At 43.3% G+C, this 18593-nt stretch overlaps 1 protein-coding gene across 1 annotated transcript in view; it reads right to left on the bottom strand.

Annotated features, from left to right (window-relative positions):
* The window catches only part of Tmem132c (transmembrane protein 132C), a 319106-nt gene that overhangs the window by 109435 nt on the left and 191078 nt on the right, over nucleotides 1–18593 (bottom strand). The window contains exon 3 of the mRNA XM_045156869.1: nucleotides 6866–7012. Within this exon, the coding sequence (XP_045012804.1) occupies nucleotides 6866–7012 (147 nt within the window). The remainder of the gene's footprint in view (nucleotides 1–6865; nucleotides 7013–18593) is intronic.

Raw genomic sequence — 18593 nt, forward strand, 5'->3', positions numbered from 1 at the left:
AGTAATAGGTATCTGTTGCAAGGAGACTAACAGGTGAGTTAGTCCATGTCTATATCCCTGGAACCATGATATCTTACAAGGCAAGGGACTCTGAGGTTTTGAGACAGAGAGATTGCCCTGAATCATGGAAGAGGGTCTGATAAGATCATACTAATTGTACAAGTCAAATAGGAGGCAGGGGAAGTGAAGAAGTTTCTGTGAGACAGATGTCAGAGACACACTGCCTGGAAAACATGATGATTGGCTAAGGCTGGCTCTGAGGGGGAGGGTTAACCATAAGCTAAGGAATAGGATGGAGGTTCCAAAAGTCAAGAGGATCAACTCACTGATCTCCAGGAGGAACACAGCCTGAAATACTTCACTTTGGTACACCATTTCAATTCTGAGCTCCAGAAGTACCAGGTGTCAGACTTGTGTCATTCCAAGCCACTGTGTGGTCTGTGTATGTTTGTGTGTTTTTATGTGTGTGGTATGCATGCATGTGTGTATATATGTTTGTATATGTGTGTTGCACATGTGTCATAAGCAGGTGTATATATGGAGCCCAGTGGTTGATTTACTGAGGCAAAGTCTCTCACTTAAATCCAGAGCTGACCAATTCAGTCGTCCAGCTAGCCAGTTTGCTCTGGGGCATCCTGTCTCTGCCTCCCCAATGCTGGGATTACAGCCATGTTTGACAAAGTTCATAGGCAGTGCTTTCCTGTGTCCTAACAGGCTCTTTTCTGCACTGGTCTGATTTGTGGCAGCACCTCTGTAGTAGACAGCTTTAGGTTTGCTGAGATGAACTTCCAGACCAGGCAGTTATGGAGGAAGGGATTTAGTAAAGTTTACAGATCCAGGGGAAGTTCCATAATGGCAAAAGAAGCTGGCGAGAGAGAGAGAGAGAGAGAGAGAGAGAGAGAGAGAGAGAGAGAGAGAGAGAGAGAGAGAGAAAGAGAGAAAGAGAGAGAGACAGAGAGAGGGGTCACAAGCCCAAAAGCCACACAGCACATTCCAGGAACTGCAGGTGGAACTAGGTACTTTGCATATCTTCAGATTGGAATTTCAAACCCATCACCACAATTTAAGATTCACCCAGTGACACCTCCTCTAGCCCAGTAACTGCAGATGTAAACTACAAACTAATAAAACACTGAATATATTGGGGGCCATCTATTGAAACTACCACAACCTACCAAAGTCCTTCTGGAGGAATTCAGACAAGCATCTGAAGGCACATTGCTAGTTTTGAGTAGATTATGACCTACATTTTCTTCAATGGTGTGGCCACTGGAAAGCTGCATGTGCTCTGGTAAATATTTTTCCATCCATGCCCATGAATTCAACCTGAATTAAACTCAATGGGTCTCATGTACACACAAGAAGGGAAAATAAATCATGGTAGAAGAGGAACTATTTGGAAGAAGAGGCCCAGTGGGAAGAGGATGTAAAGGTGGGCCAAGATAAGATAATGGGAGGGGTTATGATCAAATACACTGTGTACATGTATAAAAAGTATCAACAATGGTGGAAAATAAGGGCTGGAGAGATGGCTCAGTGGTTAAAGTGCTTGCTTGTGAAAGCTAAGGATCCACGTTTGACTTTCCAGATCCCACGTGAGCCAGATGCACAAAGGTGAGGCAAGTGCAAGGTCACACATGCCCACTAGGTGGTGCAAGCATCTGGAGTTCAATTGTAGGGGCTGAGGCCCTGGTGTGCCAATTCTCTCTCTCTCTCTAAATTAACAAAAATCTTAAGTAAATAGTCTCAATGATATTATTATTGCAATAAGGTAAAACATTAAAAAGCAAAGCAATTTAACATTGAGAGAAGTGGTCCACATGGACTAATATATGATTTGAGGGGGTGGGGTAGGGACTTCCTGTATAACTGAGGCTAGCCTTGAACTGTGATCCTCCTGCTTCCCTGTCAGTACCGGGAAGCCAGGAGTGCACAATAGGCTTGCTTGTGTTGTGAATGCAGATGGGTATGCTGTTGTTCCCCGGGACTCCAAGCTTGTTTTGTTACCTCTAGCTATGCCCTTTGGATAAATTCCTGCTAGTGGATCTAGGACCTTCATCTACAGGGAACCTAAGGACAGTCACTGATCTCAGGTAGTACACCAACTTTTCCTTTTAGTCAGCTGATTTAGGTGAAATACAAAAGTCTGTTCAACCAAGCCTGTCATTCATTTCCCTGTTACATGGCTTCAGTTGACTTTTCTGGTAGATTCAAGTCCTTTCTATGTCAGCTTGGGGCAAACTACCAACTTTCCTCCTACATGAAAATCTCCCCTCTTAGGATTTTACCCTGCATCTTGGTGCTATTCTTAGTTCCTGCATATTTGGCTATCTCTCTCTGGTCCTTTCAGGAATGTACAAGGATGATTGCAGCAGAAAATGCTTGGCAACATACATGACATGCTATCTTCTGGGGTAGGTCCCACCTCAGGACTCATACCCTGTGTAACATTCTTGCCTTGTGAGATGGTATTGCCTCTTACACTTTGCACCCTAGGTAATGCCCTCCCTTTGGTTGTAGTTCAGATTGGCTTCTACCAGGAAGAATATGGGAAGAATGTCTGATGTCACTTGCTAGTTGGGAGTCGCAGAACACTGCTTCTGTGTGATAGCACTTTCTCATTCTCTGGCTCTTGTAAAGGTTTGCTCTGATGGAGAAAGATGCCCAGTAAGAAGTAAAACCATTAGTCCACAATCCCCCAGAAACAACATCCTTCCAGGAGCTTTGTGAAAAGAGGCAGGGACCCTTCCCCAGGTGAGCCTTCAGGTTAGACCTCTATGAAACAAGATGTGCTTGATACCCAGAGAGTATTATATAATGAAATCACATTGTTTTAAATGTCTGAATTACTGGAGAATTTGTTAGACTAACACAGACAAACCCACCTAGGTTTTGATTTAAAGGGGTGGGCACTGTTCCCTTCTCCCCATAAATAACCTAATGCCCTGTGTAAGTTTTAGGCACTCTGGCCCAAAAGCTCTAAGTGCTCTGGGTTCTTAAGGACAGGGTGTGGCTGTGACTCAGTTGGCATCTACCCAGCATGGGGCAGAGTATCCCACAGGGATTTATGAAGGCCATGTGAAGAGTGAGTACAGTAGGGGACATCTGTGTCACACTGATAACTAGGCTCTCCAACACCAAGCAGTCCTGGTTTGTGGTGCTTGCAAGTGCCTGAGTGTAAGGAGTGCCACCATGGATAAATGCCAGATAATGTGAGATCCTGGCTGTCATGAGCTAGGACAAGTTTGTTTCCATACATTGATGACCCTAGGCCTGCCATAGCAACTTTTCTGAAGAGGAGGAATCACCTTCAAAAACTTCACTTAAGGCAACTGAGAGCAGGGACACTGTGTCCAGGTCCCCTCAACATACACATGCACCTGATTGGAGCCAGCTGGAGGCTAGTTAGTGGCAACAAAACTGTGCGGAATATAAAGGGACGTGAACACTAGAACTGACCCTTAGCACTCTGTCAGAACTTGCTAATAGATCACTCCCAGAAAGCCATGCTCAATGTCCACCCTGCAGGAAGGACAAAGGGCTCTAAGTGGTGTTTCTGAGACCCCAGAACAAATGGAGTTGCCCATGGGGCAATTCAGACCTTCCACAGAGTATCTTTTTGTTTCTAGCTCATGGACTCTCCCATTTCTGACATGAGGAACTATTTATTCCCATAAATTCATTGCTAATTAACAAGTTTGCTTTTGTTTTTTTAAATCAATGTTAATATTGTGAGTTAATTAGACAAGGTGAATTCAGATATAATGTGGTCTCTGATCTCCCCTCTTACAAGGGGCCCAGACACATTTCTTTCTGGCTATGTTTTTATAAGGTCAAAGATTAGTACCACTCTCTTCCCATACTACCCTAACCCCAGATGTGAACAAGACCCAACTTGGGTCATGAGTTCTTCCCACAGAGTTGGAAGACATAAACTATCCAGCAAGCCAGCTGTTTTTCCTGGCCATGCACTTAAGGAGAGTCTAAAGAAGGTTCCAGATCAAAGAACCATGCACTTTTAGAAAAACTGAAGTGAAAAGTTTAGTTTTATGGCATCTTTAAAATGCTCAACTAAGAAAATATGACCATTGATGCAATATTTCCTCCTTAAATACTAATTGCTTTAGTGAAACACATATAATATATCCAGGGCTCAAAAAAATGATCATGTGTTTCAGTGCTAAGAAATCAGTTGCATGTTATGGTATGTAAACTGTCACAACAAACCCAATTACTATATACAATTAATACCTTTCAGTCAAAAATATAAAACCTGGGGCTGGAGGGATGGCTTAGCAGTTAAGGTATTTGCCTACAAAGCCAAAGGACCTAGGTTCGATTTCCCAGGACCCACGTTACCCAGATGCACAATGAGGCACATGTGTCTGGAGTTTGTTTGCAGTGGCTGGAGGCTCTGGCATGCCAATTCTCTCTCCCCCTTTTTCTCTGTCAAATAAATAAATAAAAATTTAAAAATTAAAAAAATTAAATATATATATAAAACCCAGGCTGAAGAGGTGGCTCAGCAGTTAAATGCACTTGCTTGTAGACCCTGATGACCTGGGTTTGATTCCCTAAACCTCACATAAAGATTGCTACACAAAATGGCACATGTATATGGAGTTCATTTACAGTGGCAGAAGGCTCTGGTGCATCCATACTTATTCTATCTCTAGCTGCTTCTTTGTCTCTCTCTCAAATAAATAAATAAATAAATGAAATATTTTTAAAAAATCCTACAGACACCAGCTGTTCTGACAGCAGATAAAAAAAACAAAAGGAACCCACTTGTCATCCCAGGAACAACCAACGGGAACCTACTTGTCATCCCAGGAGCAGCCAATAGAAACCCACTTGTCATCCCAGGAACAACCAATGGGAACCCACTTGTAATCCTAGGAACAACAATGGGAACCTACTTGTCATCCTAGGAACAACAATGGGAACCTACTTGTCAGCCTAGGAACAACAATGGGAACCTACTTGTCAGTCCAGGAATAACCAACGGGAACCTACTTGTCAGTCCAGGAACAACCAATGGGAACATACTTGTCATCCCAGGAACAACCAACAGAAACCCACTTGTCATCCCAGGAACAACCAACGGGAACCTACTTGTCATCCCAGGAGCAGCCAATAGAAACCCACTTGTCATCCCAGGAACAACCAATGGGAACCCACTTGTAATCCTAGGAACAACAATGGGAACCTACTTGTCATCCTAGGAACAACAATGGGAACCTACTTGTCAGCCTAGGAACAACAATGGGAACCTACTTGTCAGTCCAGGAATAACCAACGGGAACCTACTTGTCAGTCCAGGAACAACCAATGGGAACATACTTGTCATCCCAGGAACAACCAACAGAAACCCACTTGTCATCCCAGGAACAACCAATGGGAACCCACTTGTCATCCCAGGAACAACAATGGGAACCTACTTGTCAGCCTAGGAACAACCAATAGGAACTAGCTTGTCAGCCCAGTAATAGCCAGTGGGATCTGATTTGGCAGTTTGGTGGATATGTTTCACTGACCTAATTTGAAAATTAGTTGATGCAGAAATACAGCAAGGATACTAAATTTAGAAGGTTTTCTTTTTAAATAATGAGAAAAATTTATTTTCTACAAGTGTGTAAAACATTCTCTCATCACTAAGCAATCCTGCCCAAACTAATTTATAGAATCTATATTTTACTTCAATTAGACAACATGTACCATCAGTCTGCATTCCTATTCATCTCCCCTACAGGTTTGATGCACAGTAGAAAGTGATGTTTCCATACACATTTTTAGGAATGATCAAAGAAGCCCTCTACAATAGATAGGCTCTAGCATAATATTCATTATGGGAAAAAAAGTCCCTTTAATTTTCTTTTTTCAACAGCAGTGCAGATAGGTTTCTATGGAAGGTTTTCTACTCTATCATTCAGGAGAATAAAACTCAGAAATAGCCTAGATGTTCAAAAATATGGCTTGTTTAGTTACATTGAGTTGAATGCATGTGATTAATTTTTTAAAGATTTTATTTTTATTTATTCATTTATTAGAGTAGAGAAGGAGAGAGAGAAAGAGAGGGAAAGACAGAGAGAGAATGGGCACACCAGGGCCTCTAGCCATTGCAAATGAATTCCGGATGTGTGTGCCACCATGTGCATCTGGCTTATGTGGGACCTGGAGAAATGAACCTTTGTCCTTAGGTTCTGCAGGCATGCATCTTAACTGCTAAGCCATTTCTCCATCCCTGTGATAAAATTTTATAAAGCCATTACAATTGTTTGTAAGAAATATTTTTATCAGTGGAAATGAAAACTTTTTTAGATCTGTATGTATATTATGATTCCACATATGCAACACATATACTGCGTGTGAAGATCATGTCTGTACACGACCCTGGAAGGAAAGGAGCTGGTGTCTGGTTTTCATTTTCTCACATATAAACAGTGTTTTCTAAATACCATAAAATGAATATTTTTGCTTTTGTGGTCAGAAGGCAAATGCTTTAAGCTCAAATCCAACACATCCAGAGAATCTCACCTAGCACACTGTTAATAGCCACAAATCAAATTCCTTTTTACTAAGACTAAGTCTTTCGTGCACGGAACATTTTGTAATAGCATTCTCAGACAATCTCTTAAGGACAAAATCCCAAGGAAGTGAGTTCAGATGACAAAGCAGGGATAATGTAATTCTGCTCCCAGGTTCAAAAAGCACAAGTGTGGGCATGCTGTTCTCCTGGCCTGCAGTCAGCCACAGGGCCCTGCCTTTGGTTTAATGGCTAGACGACAGCAATCAAGGCTAGGTTACATACAGCTCCCCACACACAGCTGGGTGGAGAACCTCAGTGCACCAGAGGGCTGCTTACCTGTTGTGGGCCCCAGGGCCCAGACGCTGGCAGGCCACAGAGGTAGTGGTGTGCTTCCCGCCTATCCCCATCTCCTGCTGCACGTCCCACTGTTGGGGCTCACTGCTCTGTGCACTCAGAATGTTCACACCTTTCTTCACCTTGGCTCTGTGGATGGAGAAGGCAAAAGAAATGGTGTTTGACTGTTGTTTCTGGAGATGCTGAGCCCACTAAGCTGCTGCCATCAAAATGCATGGGACAGTAGCTCTGCTGGAGTCTACAGAAGGAAAAAGGAATGGACCAGTGCTCTGTGTGACTTGCTGCCCAGGTTGAGAGTGAGAAGGCTGCTCTGGGCCCAGTTCTATAGGAAAAGGTTTCTTAAATTTTTTCTACCCACAACTCCTTTTACCCAATAAATTTTATGTGACTACAGGTATATATGTCTATAACAAAGGGATACAAATAAATCATTTACTGATTATCAATCATAAGGAAATTTATTTTAAAACAATTCTTTGGTATATATAGCTTTACCATTTTTTAAAGGTGAAAGGAAATTTGCACACTAATGAGCTGAATGCACATGTTCATTTCTATAAAAAGAATTAAATCTTAGCTATTTGAAACTGAAGGATGTATAATATTGTCATGTTTTTCAGAGTTGACTGATACTTTGATTTTGTTATGATTAGTTCTGACAGTGCTGTTTGGCATAAATACACAGAACAAAATGGGAGAAGTATATTGAGGAGCATTTCAGAAATTGCTGGAAATTCTGTCTTAATCACAAGCAAAATTCATTGAACAATTTCTTAATGAAACTTAGGTCAGTAATTCTTAAAATCAAATGCAATGCAATCTAGAGATGTACTACACTGATACTCCATGCTGAGGAATGATAGTAAGAAAACATTTAAAGTCTTTGTTTCACATAATTAAACCATTATACTTCTACAAGGGCAGAAACTGTGTATGTACAGTGATAACAATGTAATTCATAATGTACAATAGTTTTGACTTTAAGCTGAGCTATTTCAGGTAGCATTTGCATGCGAGTTTTGTGATGTAAAAGTGCAAAACACACATACTATGTGTTCAAAACCAAGGTCATACAATACAACCCAAGTGAGTACTGCCAGAAACATCTCTGATCTATAATATATTTGAGTTTGAATTAATTTGGGATGTTTGTGTTCAGAAACCTTTTATAGTTGTCAAAATTTTCACAACTTTCATATTTAATTATGGGACTCTGGTGTAAGAAGCTAGTGCCATACTTTCTTAGTCTTTTGGCCTAGATCAGGGTAAAACAAAACAAAACAAAACAAAACAAAACAAAACAAAACAAAACAAAAAAACTGGTCTCTAGACTAAGAGACAAAACCATGAAGTTATGAGGACATGCTGCCTGAGTTAGCCATCTTCCATGGGGGAGTGTGTACTGTATCAAGTATTGGACATGCTTTGGTACTGTTTTGGTTGTCAATGTGTGGAGGGTGGGACATGTCACCCATCAACAGAATCCAGGAGTACAGCTAAACAATCTAATTCTGAGCACTACCCCTAGTACAACAGCCAGTCCTAAGAGGCAACCATGTCCAGGTTGAGAAACCTGGTCTAGGATCAAACATACCCTCATTTTATCCCTTTCTAGCTGTGCAACTTTGGGTAATTTACAACCTTTTTGAGCCTCACTTTGCTTCTCTGTAAACAAAAAAGTTGACAATGACCTTCTAAGATGCTTCAAGTATAAGCACATTGAAGGTGACTGCTGGGAGAGCATAAGGCACATGACCCATGTGAGCATAGCGTGACTGGCCTGATTCACACTGTGCAGGGTAGACGGAGCCACAGACCTAAGTTTGTTCAAGATTCCTTCAGCAAAGTTACAGATTGTTCTTCCAGCCTATGAGTTCCCCTGAGCTAAATGGTTCTACTTGTCTGAATAGTGGGTGGTTTCAGGTGGGTGGGCAGGAGAACCAGCCACTGAGGCAGGGAAAGGTGAGCCCTTGAAGACACTGGAGTAGATTGATCACCATCTTTGATTAGGATGATAAAGATTTCTGTCCACTTCAGGCTCCAAACTGGGGTGTTAGGAGTGTCAGGAGTATGGATCCCCAGAAGTTTTGCAAGCACTCAGCACTAGAAATACAGTGATAAGAGGCACTCAACCTTGGGTATGTCTGACTTGTAGGGTGAGGACTGAAAGCCAGCTGGCCAGAGAAAACCTGGTTTTTCTCAGCATGGGTAATGTATAGATGGGAACTACAGTGGTCCAGCATACAAGAGCCCAGCTACAGTGTCACCCAAGTGTCCTCTTATGTTCTCTCTCCCCTATACAGTCTCTGATTTATGGGGCTGCTGTTGCTAGTGCTGTAGTCAGAGAGGCCACCCGTCATTTACCATGTCAGTACTGAGTCCAGTGTTCCCGGGCACCTTGTTGGGTGTTGAATAAGGTGTGAGCTTCACCCTACCTGTGGACCTTTGAGCAGGGTAGGTACTACTGTCTCATGTTCACAGCTGATACTCTTGTTCCTTTTATTGGTGATTAAAAGAAACAACAGATTTCCCCTTCTTCCCAGTGTGCAATACAGAAATGATTAAGTGTTCCCAAAGGAAAGTCAATGCTCAGTACAAAATTTGCACATAGGAAGCCTAATTTCCACCTCCCTCTCTCTGTCTTTCTACCTCTGTTGGGTAATTTATAATCTTCTTGTGAAATATTCCTTTAGAAGCTTCTGGGGTCAGCTAGGATGTGTGGCATGAAGACATTTTAAGGTACCAGTTGTCGTGGGCCAAGGACCTGAATCAAAACCTAAGAGTGTGGCTCCAAATGGAGAAGGGGACCTTTTCCCACTGAGGGGAAATAGAGGTAGACATCACACAGGGAGAATCCGCATGAGTGTAAGGAAAATGTGGCTTTCTGCAGCTGAGAAGAAGGCTTGGACAGCTTTCCCTGCAAGTCCTTGATGACACTTTGGACTCGTTCTGTACTCCAGAACTGGGGAAGAAGACATTCCTGCAGTTGCAGCTACCCACCTGTCAAACTTTGTCACATCATCCCTGAAGAAGTTGTATAGTTACTCAGCATGGAAGGAAAGAAACAAGCCACAGCTCTATCAGCAGCCTGGCCTGGCCACTGAGATTACCTGGGACACAGCAACATCATTGCAAGGTGGAACAAGAGGATTTAGTGTCAGTCTAGTGCTGACCACCAGTCTGGCCCAGGGTGCTGTCACAGGAGCTTCCCTGGTCCCCTGTGTTTTCACATACTGACTGTCTGCTATGAAGGTTGTTGCCTCCATTCTTAGCTTCATGCATATAAGCACTTCAGAGGACTGGGCGTGTGTGTGAACTAAGCTGCCCTCTTGAGCTTGGGAATTTATCCTGATCATACTGGTGTCAGGAGCTGTGCTGCTGCTCATGAGAGGTCAGATATACACAGAACACTCACTTGGGTCCCCAAGCCCAGTTGTACAGAATCCAGCCTCAAAATGTTGGCATAATCCACATGCTCTGTGATGTCCATTGTATGATATATTTTCTCTCTGCTAAAATTATTTTAGAAGGAACTCTATATGCAGTAATGAAAAACAAACTTTTAAAATTAAATGCATATGGAAGTAAACTTGTATTCATACAATTAAGAAAAATATTCAAGAATCTTCTAAAATAACATGTCTCACTACTAGCATGAGCATCCCACACTGGCAAGCAGTAATCACGTATAAATTAAAAACATGGACCTCATGAGTGCAACTTAGAGTAGACAATCCCTTTCCCTTTCTCCTGTTCCCTTTCTTTCCTTTACTCAGGGTCCCACTCAGTGATCTAGGCTGTCCTGGAACTTATTATGTAGCACATGCTGTCCTTGAACTTGTGGCGACCCTCCTGCCTCAGCTTCTCGAGAAAGCCTTCCCCAGATACAGTCTTCCAAAACATGAGGAAAGAGTCTTTCATAGGGCTCTCTGAACTAAACAAAATGAGCATATTTGTGGTCATGGTTTATTCTTTGCAGTGTGCTCTGGTTTCTCTCTCCTCCTACCAGAAGCCCTGTGAACACACCCTATGTCACTTGCCATGTCTTAAGCTGGGACCAGCTGAGCTGCCTGGGTGGGGACAGTGTCCTTTCCCAGGTCAGGACCCAGAATCACACCACTGTGTCACCTTTGTTGATGTTTCTTAAATTACATCAGCAGGTGGATTATTCACCTCATCAGGAATGGAGACCCCCAGGAGATGGAGAGTCACAGCCTGGCTCCAAGGCCATAAAAAGCTCCAGTTATTACACTGAAATTTCCCAAAAGAAGCCAGTACATGTGGGCATGCATGAGTGAGCATGTATGTACATGCATGAGTATGTATGTACACAGCCACTTAGATATGCTCTTTTCCCTGCCCATAGAATGTCTCAGCCTCTGATTGATTCCATTAGCACACAGTCAGTCCTGAACAAACCTCCTCTTCTCTAAGGTGGCTGCACAAACAGGTGTAACCAAGGGCTTTTCCAGCTGAGCATCTTGTTCATCCCCTGTTGAGTTTATAAAAATTTTGACCCCTCTGGTACATCACTTGTTACTGCTCACATCTGCTTCAGTCTTGAGAGCTAAGGTTGACTTCTGTATCCACAGCTCCTCACACCTCTGGGGCACAGGCTGGAGCTGAGAGCAGCAGGGCCCTGCTGTTTCTACTTCAGTCTTGTTTGTGTCTTTTCCCCACCAGCGATGGATCCCCTCCCTCTATGGCAAACATGGCATAAAGGTACTCTGGGCTTGCGGAAGCTTGATCCAAAGACATCCACTGTGACTTCCTATGCCACCATTTTTTTTTTTTTTTTGGTCTTTATGCTGTTTAGGATATAGCACTGATGTGTTGGAAGGAATACTGTTCAAAGAATTTATTCATTGACATCACATTAGTACCAACATATGGTAAGAGGGCTTAAACCACAGCAAATGGAGAACTGTCTCCAGAGCTCTCTCTTGGGTATTTCCCAGTACATCCTTGGGAACAGGCTAACTGGGCCCAGTCTACATTAGGAGAATGTTCTATCACATGTGGCCATTCTGCTCTGTCCTCATCAAATCACTATTAGTTTGATGCATAGCCTAACCACACACACTGAAAGTTCTCATTTGCACACCCCCTGGCCTCTGACCCTACTGCTGCCTTCCTTCCTTCCACCTTGTGTCCCTGGAGATAGATCTCTGAAAATCATAACAGGATATCCAGTCTCTCCTAGGTACAATGGGTTTGGCCAAATTAAAGGACACATAGAGAGATTTTTTAATGCAATTATCTTGTCATTATCATTGCTTTAAAAACCAATCATCTCCTAGCATGAGCATATCCCTCATTATTTCAAAGACAATGTTTATACAATGTGTTTAAACTCACTGTGATCTAAAGAAGGCACACACATAGCATGTGGTGGTCATATTATCACATCTCTTACTCCTTTCTATGAATTATCTTTCCCCCTTTTTCATAAGAAATTTATTACTTTAAATTGGCATATGTTAATTGTACCTAACAATGGCTATGCTTATGACATTTCCATACATGTATACAATGTAGTTTGAACATATTAACCCACCCTCTACTGTTTCCTTCCTCTCACTCCTCTCTCTCTTCCCAAACTTTCTACTTCCCTTCCCCTTCTTTCTCCTTCCGTCTTACTGTCCTTTTGGTCTTTTAAAAAATTACTTAATGAGGGCTGGAGAAATGGCTTAGCAGTTAAGCGCTTGCCTGTGAAGCCTAACAACCCTGGTTCGAGGCTCGATTCTCCAGGACCACATTATCCAGATGCACAAGGGGGCACACACATCTGGAGTTTGTTTGCAGTGGTTGGAGGCCCTGGTGTGCCCATTCTCTCTCTCTTTCTTTCTCTTTCTGTCTGTCATTCTCAGAAAAATAAATGAAGATAAAACAAAAAAGTTAAAAAAATTATTTAATGAGTTTCATTATGTTTTCTTACAGGACCCTGGGTGAGGTATTACTTACAGGAGCATAGGCTCCTTACCAGTGACTATGCCACTGAAGAAAATGACTCTTTTTCCAGTAACCCTAACTGCCAAAAGATCCTCAGGAAGTACTAAGCCTCGGGAGCCCTGCCCTCCCTCTTTACATACCCAGTCTTGTGTAGGTCTTATCCTGGTTATTGCAACTGCAAATGTAATGGTGGGGCCAAGCTCCCAATATGGTGTTCCACCTCACCCATTCCTTCCTCCAGCTCTGACATTCTTCCCACCACTTTTATGTGCTGTTCCCTGGGCCTTGTAGAGGTGATGTCAATGTGCCATTTATGAAGTTTATGTTTTTGAGACAGTCATTTAGTTATCTTATAGAACTGCCACATTCTAGGTTTATCTGCCTGTGTTTCTTATCATTGACTTTCTTCTGTCCTCTGCATCACTGTTAAATGGAGTTGGATCTAGAAGTATTGTAGGCCAAGATGTGTGTGCCAAGTGGAAACTGGATCAACTTGTACTGAGATGTTTAGTATAACTTGTAGCTGGGAGGAAGGGTGCTACATTGAATAAGCAATGCAAAGACAAGATGGGAAAGGGCACTCCTCAGAAATGCTGCCTAGGCCCTTCCAGGAACAGCTGCAAGATGTTCAGTTCTGGAAAGGTGAAAATGCACAGGGAATCTTTAGTTTTGAAACTAAAAATTCCTTGCTTCAGAGTTCCAGTGTTTTACTGCAATGTTTTTGAACCTAGGAAGTCTGCCCACCCAGTCCTAGGCACAAAACTCTTCAGGGTGTGTGCCACAGATGGGGCTTCATGTTGCCCTGCTTTAAATGACTAGCCTAGGCAGCACTCTGAGCTGTGTTCCAGGACAGCGGTTCCCAGTGAGGGGAACTGATTTCCAGGGGATTTGAAAATGCTTAGGAACATTTTGACTGTCATGTCTAGGAGGATAATACTAGAATTTAGTGGGGAGAGGCTGGGATATGGCTAAAAATACTATAACATATGGAGCAGCCTCCTCTCCAGACAGAAGAGTAACTTTTTCTGACACTGAAAAACCTGGAAGGAAGGTAAAGCATACAGCTGTGTGACGTCAGGATGACCTTCCCTGGCTTCCACACTCTGCATGCACATGTGGCTGGAAGGTTTTCACATGTGTCCACTCATGTCCAGACAGTGAACATGGCCCATATCTGGCCCCAGCTTATCCTATCTCAGTTCTGAAGAAGAAGCCTTGAAGAAGGTGAGTTATGCCTTGGTCTGGGTGGGGGGTTCATGGCAGAGAGCAGGAACAAAGACACAGAGTCCCAAAGATGATGACATTCCCTTGGCTTTCTTTTTCTGAATGCCATCTGGCAGAAAACAGCCATACCTCTTCTGTTGCATGTGTAAAGTGTGCACATGTATATGGATGTTTTACTATGTATGGGTATAATTGCATGTGTGTGTGCATGGGGGCCAGAGGACAACATTGAGTCAAACTCCACTTTACTTTTCAAGACAGTGTTACTCACTAAACTCAGAGATTACTTATTAGGCTAGAGTCAGCAGTCCCAGGGATCCTTCTCTCTCTATCTTCTCACGGCTGGGAAAAACATACAAGCATTACAGTGCCTGGCATTTATGTGCGTAGTAGGCATTAAACACACATCTTCATGCTCATGACACAAGCAATTACCTGTAAAGCCATTTTTCCCAGACCCTGCCTTGATTTTCAACTTTCATGTGGTGGGAGGTGAAGGGCCTAGTCTAGGTTCTGTAGTTGCTGTGACAATGTGAAATGACAATAATCATGATATCAGCAAACACTCTGCTAAGTGTTTTCCACCTTTTATATAATTGGGAATCATCTAACAACTCCCTCAAGAAGAAGTATTACTGAGTCCACCCCACTTTTACACACTGAGTAGATGCCTGAATGACCCCATTGCTCTACCAAACAGTGAGTACGTGCATGACGGACCTCATTCCTCTATCACACACTGAGTAGATGCATGATGGAGCTAACTCCTGTATCACAGAGTAAGTAGATGCCTGACTGAGCACATTCCTTTTTTTTTTTTATAAATTTTTTTTAAATTTATTTATTTGAGAGCGACAGACATAGAGAGAAAGACAGATAGAGGGAGAGAGAGAATGGGCGCGCCAGGGCTTCCAGCCACTGCAAACGAACTCCAGACACGTGCGCCCCCTTGTGCATCTGGCTAACGTGGGACCTGGGGAACCGAGCCTTGAACCGGGGTCCTTAGGCTTCACAGGCAAGCGCTTAACCGCTAAGCCATCTCTCCAGCCCGAGCACATTCCTCTATCACACAGTGAGTAGATTCCTGACTGAGCTCATTCCTTTGTCACACAGTTCGTCCATGTGTGACTGAGCTCATTCCCCTATCACACAGTGAGTAGATGCCCAAATGAGCTCATTCCTCTTTCAGACTGTGAGTAGATGCCTGACTGAGCTCATTCCCCTATCAAACAGTGAGCAGTGAGCTCACTTCTCTTTCCCACAGTAAGTAGATACATGATGGAGTTCATTTCTCTATAAGACAGTGAGTTGATGCCTGAGTGAGCTCATTACTCTATCGCACAGTGAGTAGATACATGACGGAGCTCACCCCTCTATCATACAGTGAGTAGATGCATGACTGAGTTCACTCCTCTATCACAAAGTGAGTAGATGAGTGACTGAGCTCACTTCTCTTTCAGACAGTGAGTAGATGCCTGACTGAGCTCACTCCTCTATCGCATAGTGAGTAGATGCCTGTCTGAGCTCACTCCTCTATCACACAGTGAGTAGATGCCTGACTGGGTTCACTCCTCTATCACATATTGAGTAGATACATGATGGAGCTGACTCCTTTATCACACAGTGAGTAGATGCCTGACTGAGCTCATTCCTCTGTCACACAGAGAGTTGATGCATGATGGAACTTACTCCTCTATCACACAGTGAGTAGATTCCTGACTGATCTCACTCCTCTATCACATAGTGAGTAGATGCATGACACAGCTCACTCCTCTATTATACAGGGAATAGATTCATGATTGAATTTTTCCTCTATCTCTAAGTTAGTAGGTGCATGGTTGGTCTTACTCCTCTTCTACACAAGTGATCCAATAAGGAAGGATAATTTTATACAGACTTGCTCAGGACCACACAGGTTGCAAACATGTCCAGGTGCATCACCCACAGATCCTGGCTCTAGTGTTAAGCAGTCCATACTCCTGCTCATTAGTAAATAGATCTCTGTTGGTTCATACTGATAGTCAACTGGACAGGATCTAGTATCGCCTTGGAGACATACATCTGTGTAGGACTTTTGAGGGGAAATTCTAGACTAGGGTAAGTAGGGTGGGAAGACTAACCCTCACTGCTGGTGGCACAATTCCATGGCTTGGTCTTGGATGGAATAAAAGGGAGAGAGCTGAGTATCAGCAGTCATCACTGTACTTCCTGAAAATACAGGCTATGTGATCAGCTGCCTCCTGTTCCTGTTGCTGCGCTTTTTCTATCATGAGGAACTCTACCATGAATTGTGAGCCAGAATAAACTTTTCTTTTGTTTAATTGCTTTTGTCACATATTTTGTTAAAGCAGTGAGAAAAGTAAGTAATACATGATGGTCAGTCCATGAGCGAGTGTTGGCTTGAAAATATTCTCCTTATTGTAGCACCTTTCCTATTATGGTAGGGATAATGACCTGGGGGCTATACAGACCCACACACAAACATGCACACACACACACACACACACACACACACACACACACGCACACACACACACACTCACACTAACTTTATAGGAATCAGAGTGCCACAAGCCACTGGTGCAAAAGAATGTATTCAGGGTTGGAGAGATGGCTTAGCGGTTAAGCGCTTGCCTGTGAAGCCTAAGGACCCCGGTTCGAGGCTCGGTTCACCAGGTCCCACGTTAGCCAGATGCACAAGGGGGAGCACGCATCTGGAGTTCATTAGCAGAGGCTGGAAGCCCTGGTGCGCCCATTCTCTCTCTCTCCCTCTATCTGTCTTTCTCTCTGCGTCTCTCTCTCTCTCAAACAAATAAATAAAAAATTTTTTAAAAAAGTCTAAAAAAAAAAAAGAATGTATTCATACTGAAGACTATAAGGGTAAAAGAGCCTGTCCATCAAACTCCTAATGGTTCCTTAAGTAACTTCTCACCAGCATCTGTAGCTTCCTTGGGAGAAGTGATGGCCAGTCACAGAGGTGCACAGGCAGGAGGATGATGCGCCTGCACAGCTGGCACATCAATATTTGATGAGGATGACCTACTAATTTGCCTCTAAAGGAGCCCTGAGTTTCTTTTAGCCCAGCTTTCCCCAGCAAGGCAGTGAAACTTCTCTGTAATAACTCCTTGGAATGAGATAATAGCATACACACTAAGTGGGCTAGCACCTGAACAAACTCATTCTTGACCCTCACTGTACCAGACATTCAACTGTCTCTCTTTCTTTTCACATGAAGGGACACTAATGGACACAGTGCCCCTATTGTTTCTTTCTTATCCTTGTCCAAGCTTGCATAGAATGTCCTCTGGAAGGGGACCAGAGGTCTGTGGACTGCAGTGCCTTTTCCAACTCTTAGCTTTGGGTGAGGATTAAAAGTATGTGCGTCAGGGATCACCTAGCTGGGCATATGACCTGTGTTTTCATAGTTCAAGCTCTCTTCCCTTGAACGGTGTGGATCTCCATGGTCTACTTTCCCATAGTCCTCCACATCTACCCTTGCATCTCATTCTCCAGGGTCATGCTTCTGAGCTTTGTTTTGACCATCTTCTTCTTCTAAATGCCATTTCTCTCATGTTGGAACAATTTGGTGTCATCATCTCTCTTTTGGCTTATATGCAGCATATTGTGACCTATGCAGAGTGAGCTCACTCTCTGTTCCCTGACTCTGCATTGTTTATCCACAATCTGTGTGGGTAGGCTGGAGGTCAAGATCTGGTGTCTTCCTTATTTACTCCCTACCTCAATTTTTGAGACCTTTTTTTTGAGACACTGAACCTAGGGCTCAACAACTCAGGTATACTGTCTAGCCAGTATGTCCTAGAGATTCTTCTCTTCCTCCTCCCAAGAGCTGGCATTACAAGCACCCCATCCCAATATATGGCTTTTACATGGCTGCTATGGATTGAACTTAGGCCCTCATGCTTATACAGCAGGCAATTTAGCCCACTGGACCATTTCCCTGGGCCCTCCACAGTCTGTATTACCACCTCACATATCTAGTTGATTAGTTCATGCTAACAAGTCTTCCAATCAAAGGGTAACCATTCACCAAGTTCATTGAGATTCACTAATATATTTTCCCTATGCACCTCCCCAAACCAAGCCCTGTCCCAGGTCCTGGAATGACTACACTATGCAAAGAAAACAGGTGGAGGTGTCTGTCTCTCTCTTTTTGGGCTTCAGACGGGAAAGAAAACCCTACAAACTGGTGACCATGAAAGCACAAAAACTAATCCCTCATGGATCTGGAGTCCAATGCCATGGCGTACACAGATTCACTGTCTGATGAGGGCTGACTCCTGCTTTCCTCGTGCCTCTGGCTGTATTCTCACTCAGTGGGAATCTCTGAGTCCTCTTTATCAGGACACCAATCCCCTTCAAAGGGGGTTCTCCATGGTATGACCCTCCCCAATGGTCACCCTTCCTAATATCATCAGCTTGTGGGTGAGGATTCCACATAGGAATCTGGGGAGCTACAAAGTTACAGTGTCCATGTGCTCATAAAGTTTATATGCTCCCTTTCTGAGCCTGGGCA

The sequence above is a fragment of the Jaculus jaculus genome, chromosome 8 (assembly GCF_020740685.1).
Source record: "Jaculus jaculus isolate mJacJac1 chromosome 8, mJacJac1.mat.Y.cur, whole genome shotgun sequence".
Classification (NCBI taxonomy): Eukaryota; Metazoa; Chordata; class Mammalia; order Rodentia; family Dipodidae; genus Jaculus; species Jaculus jaculus.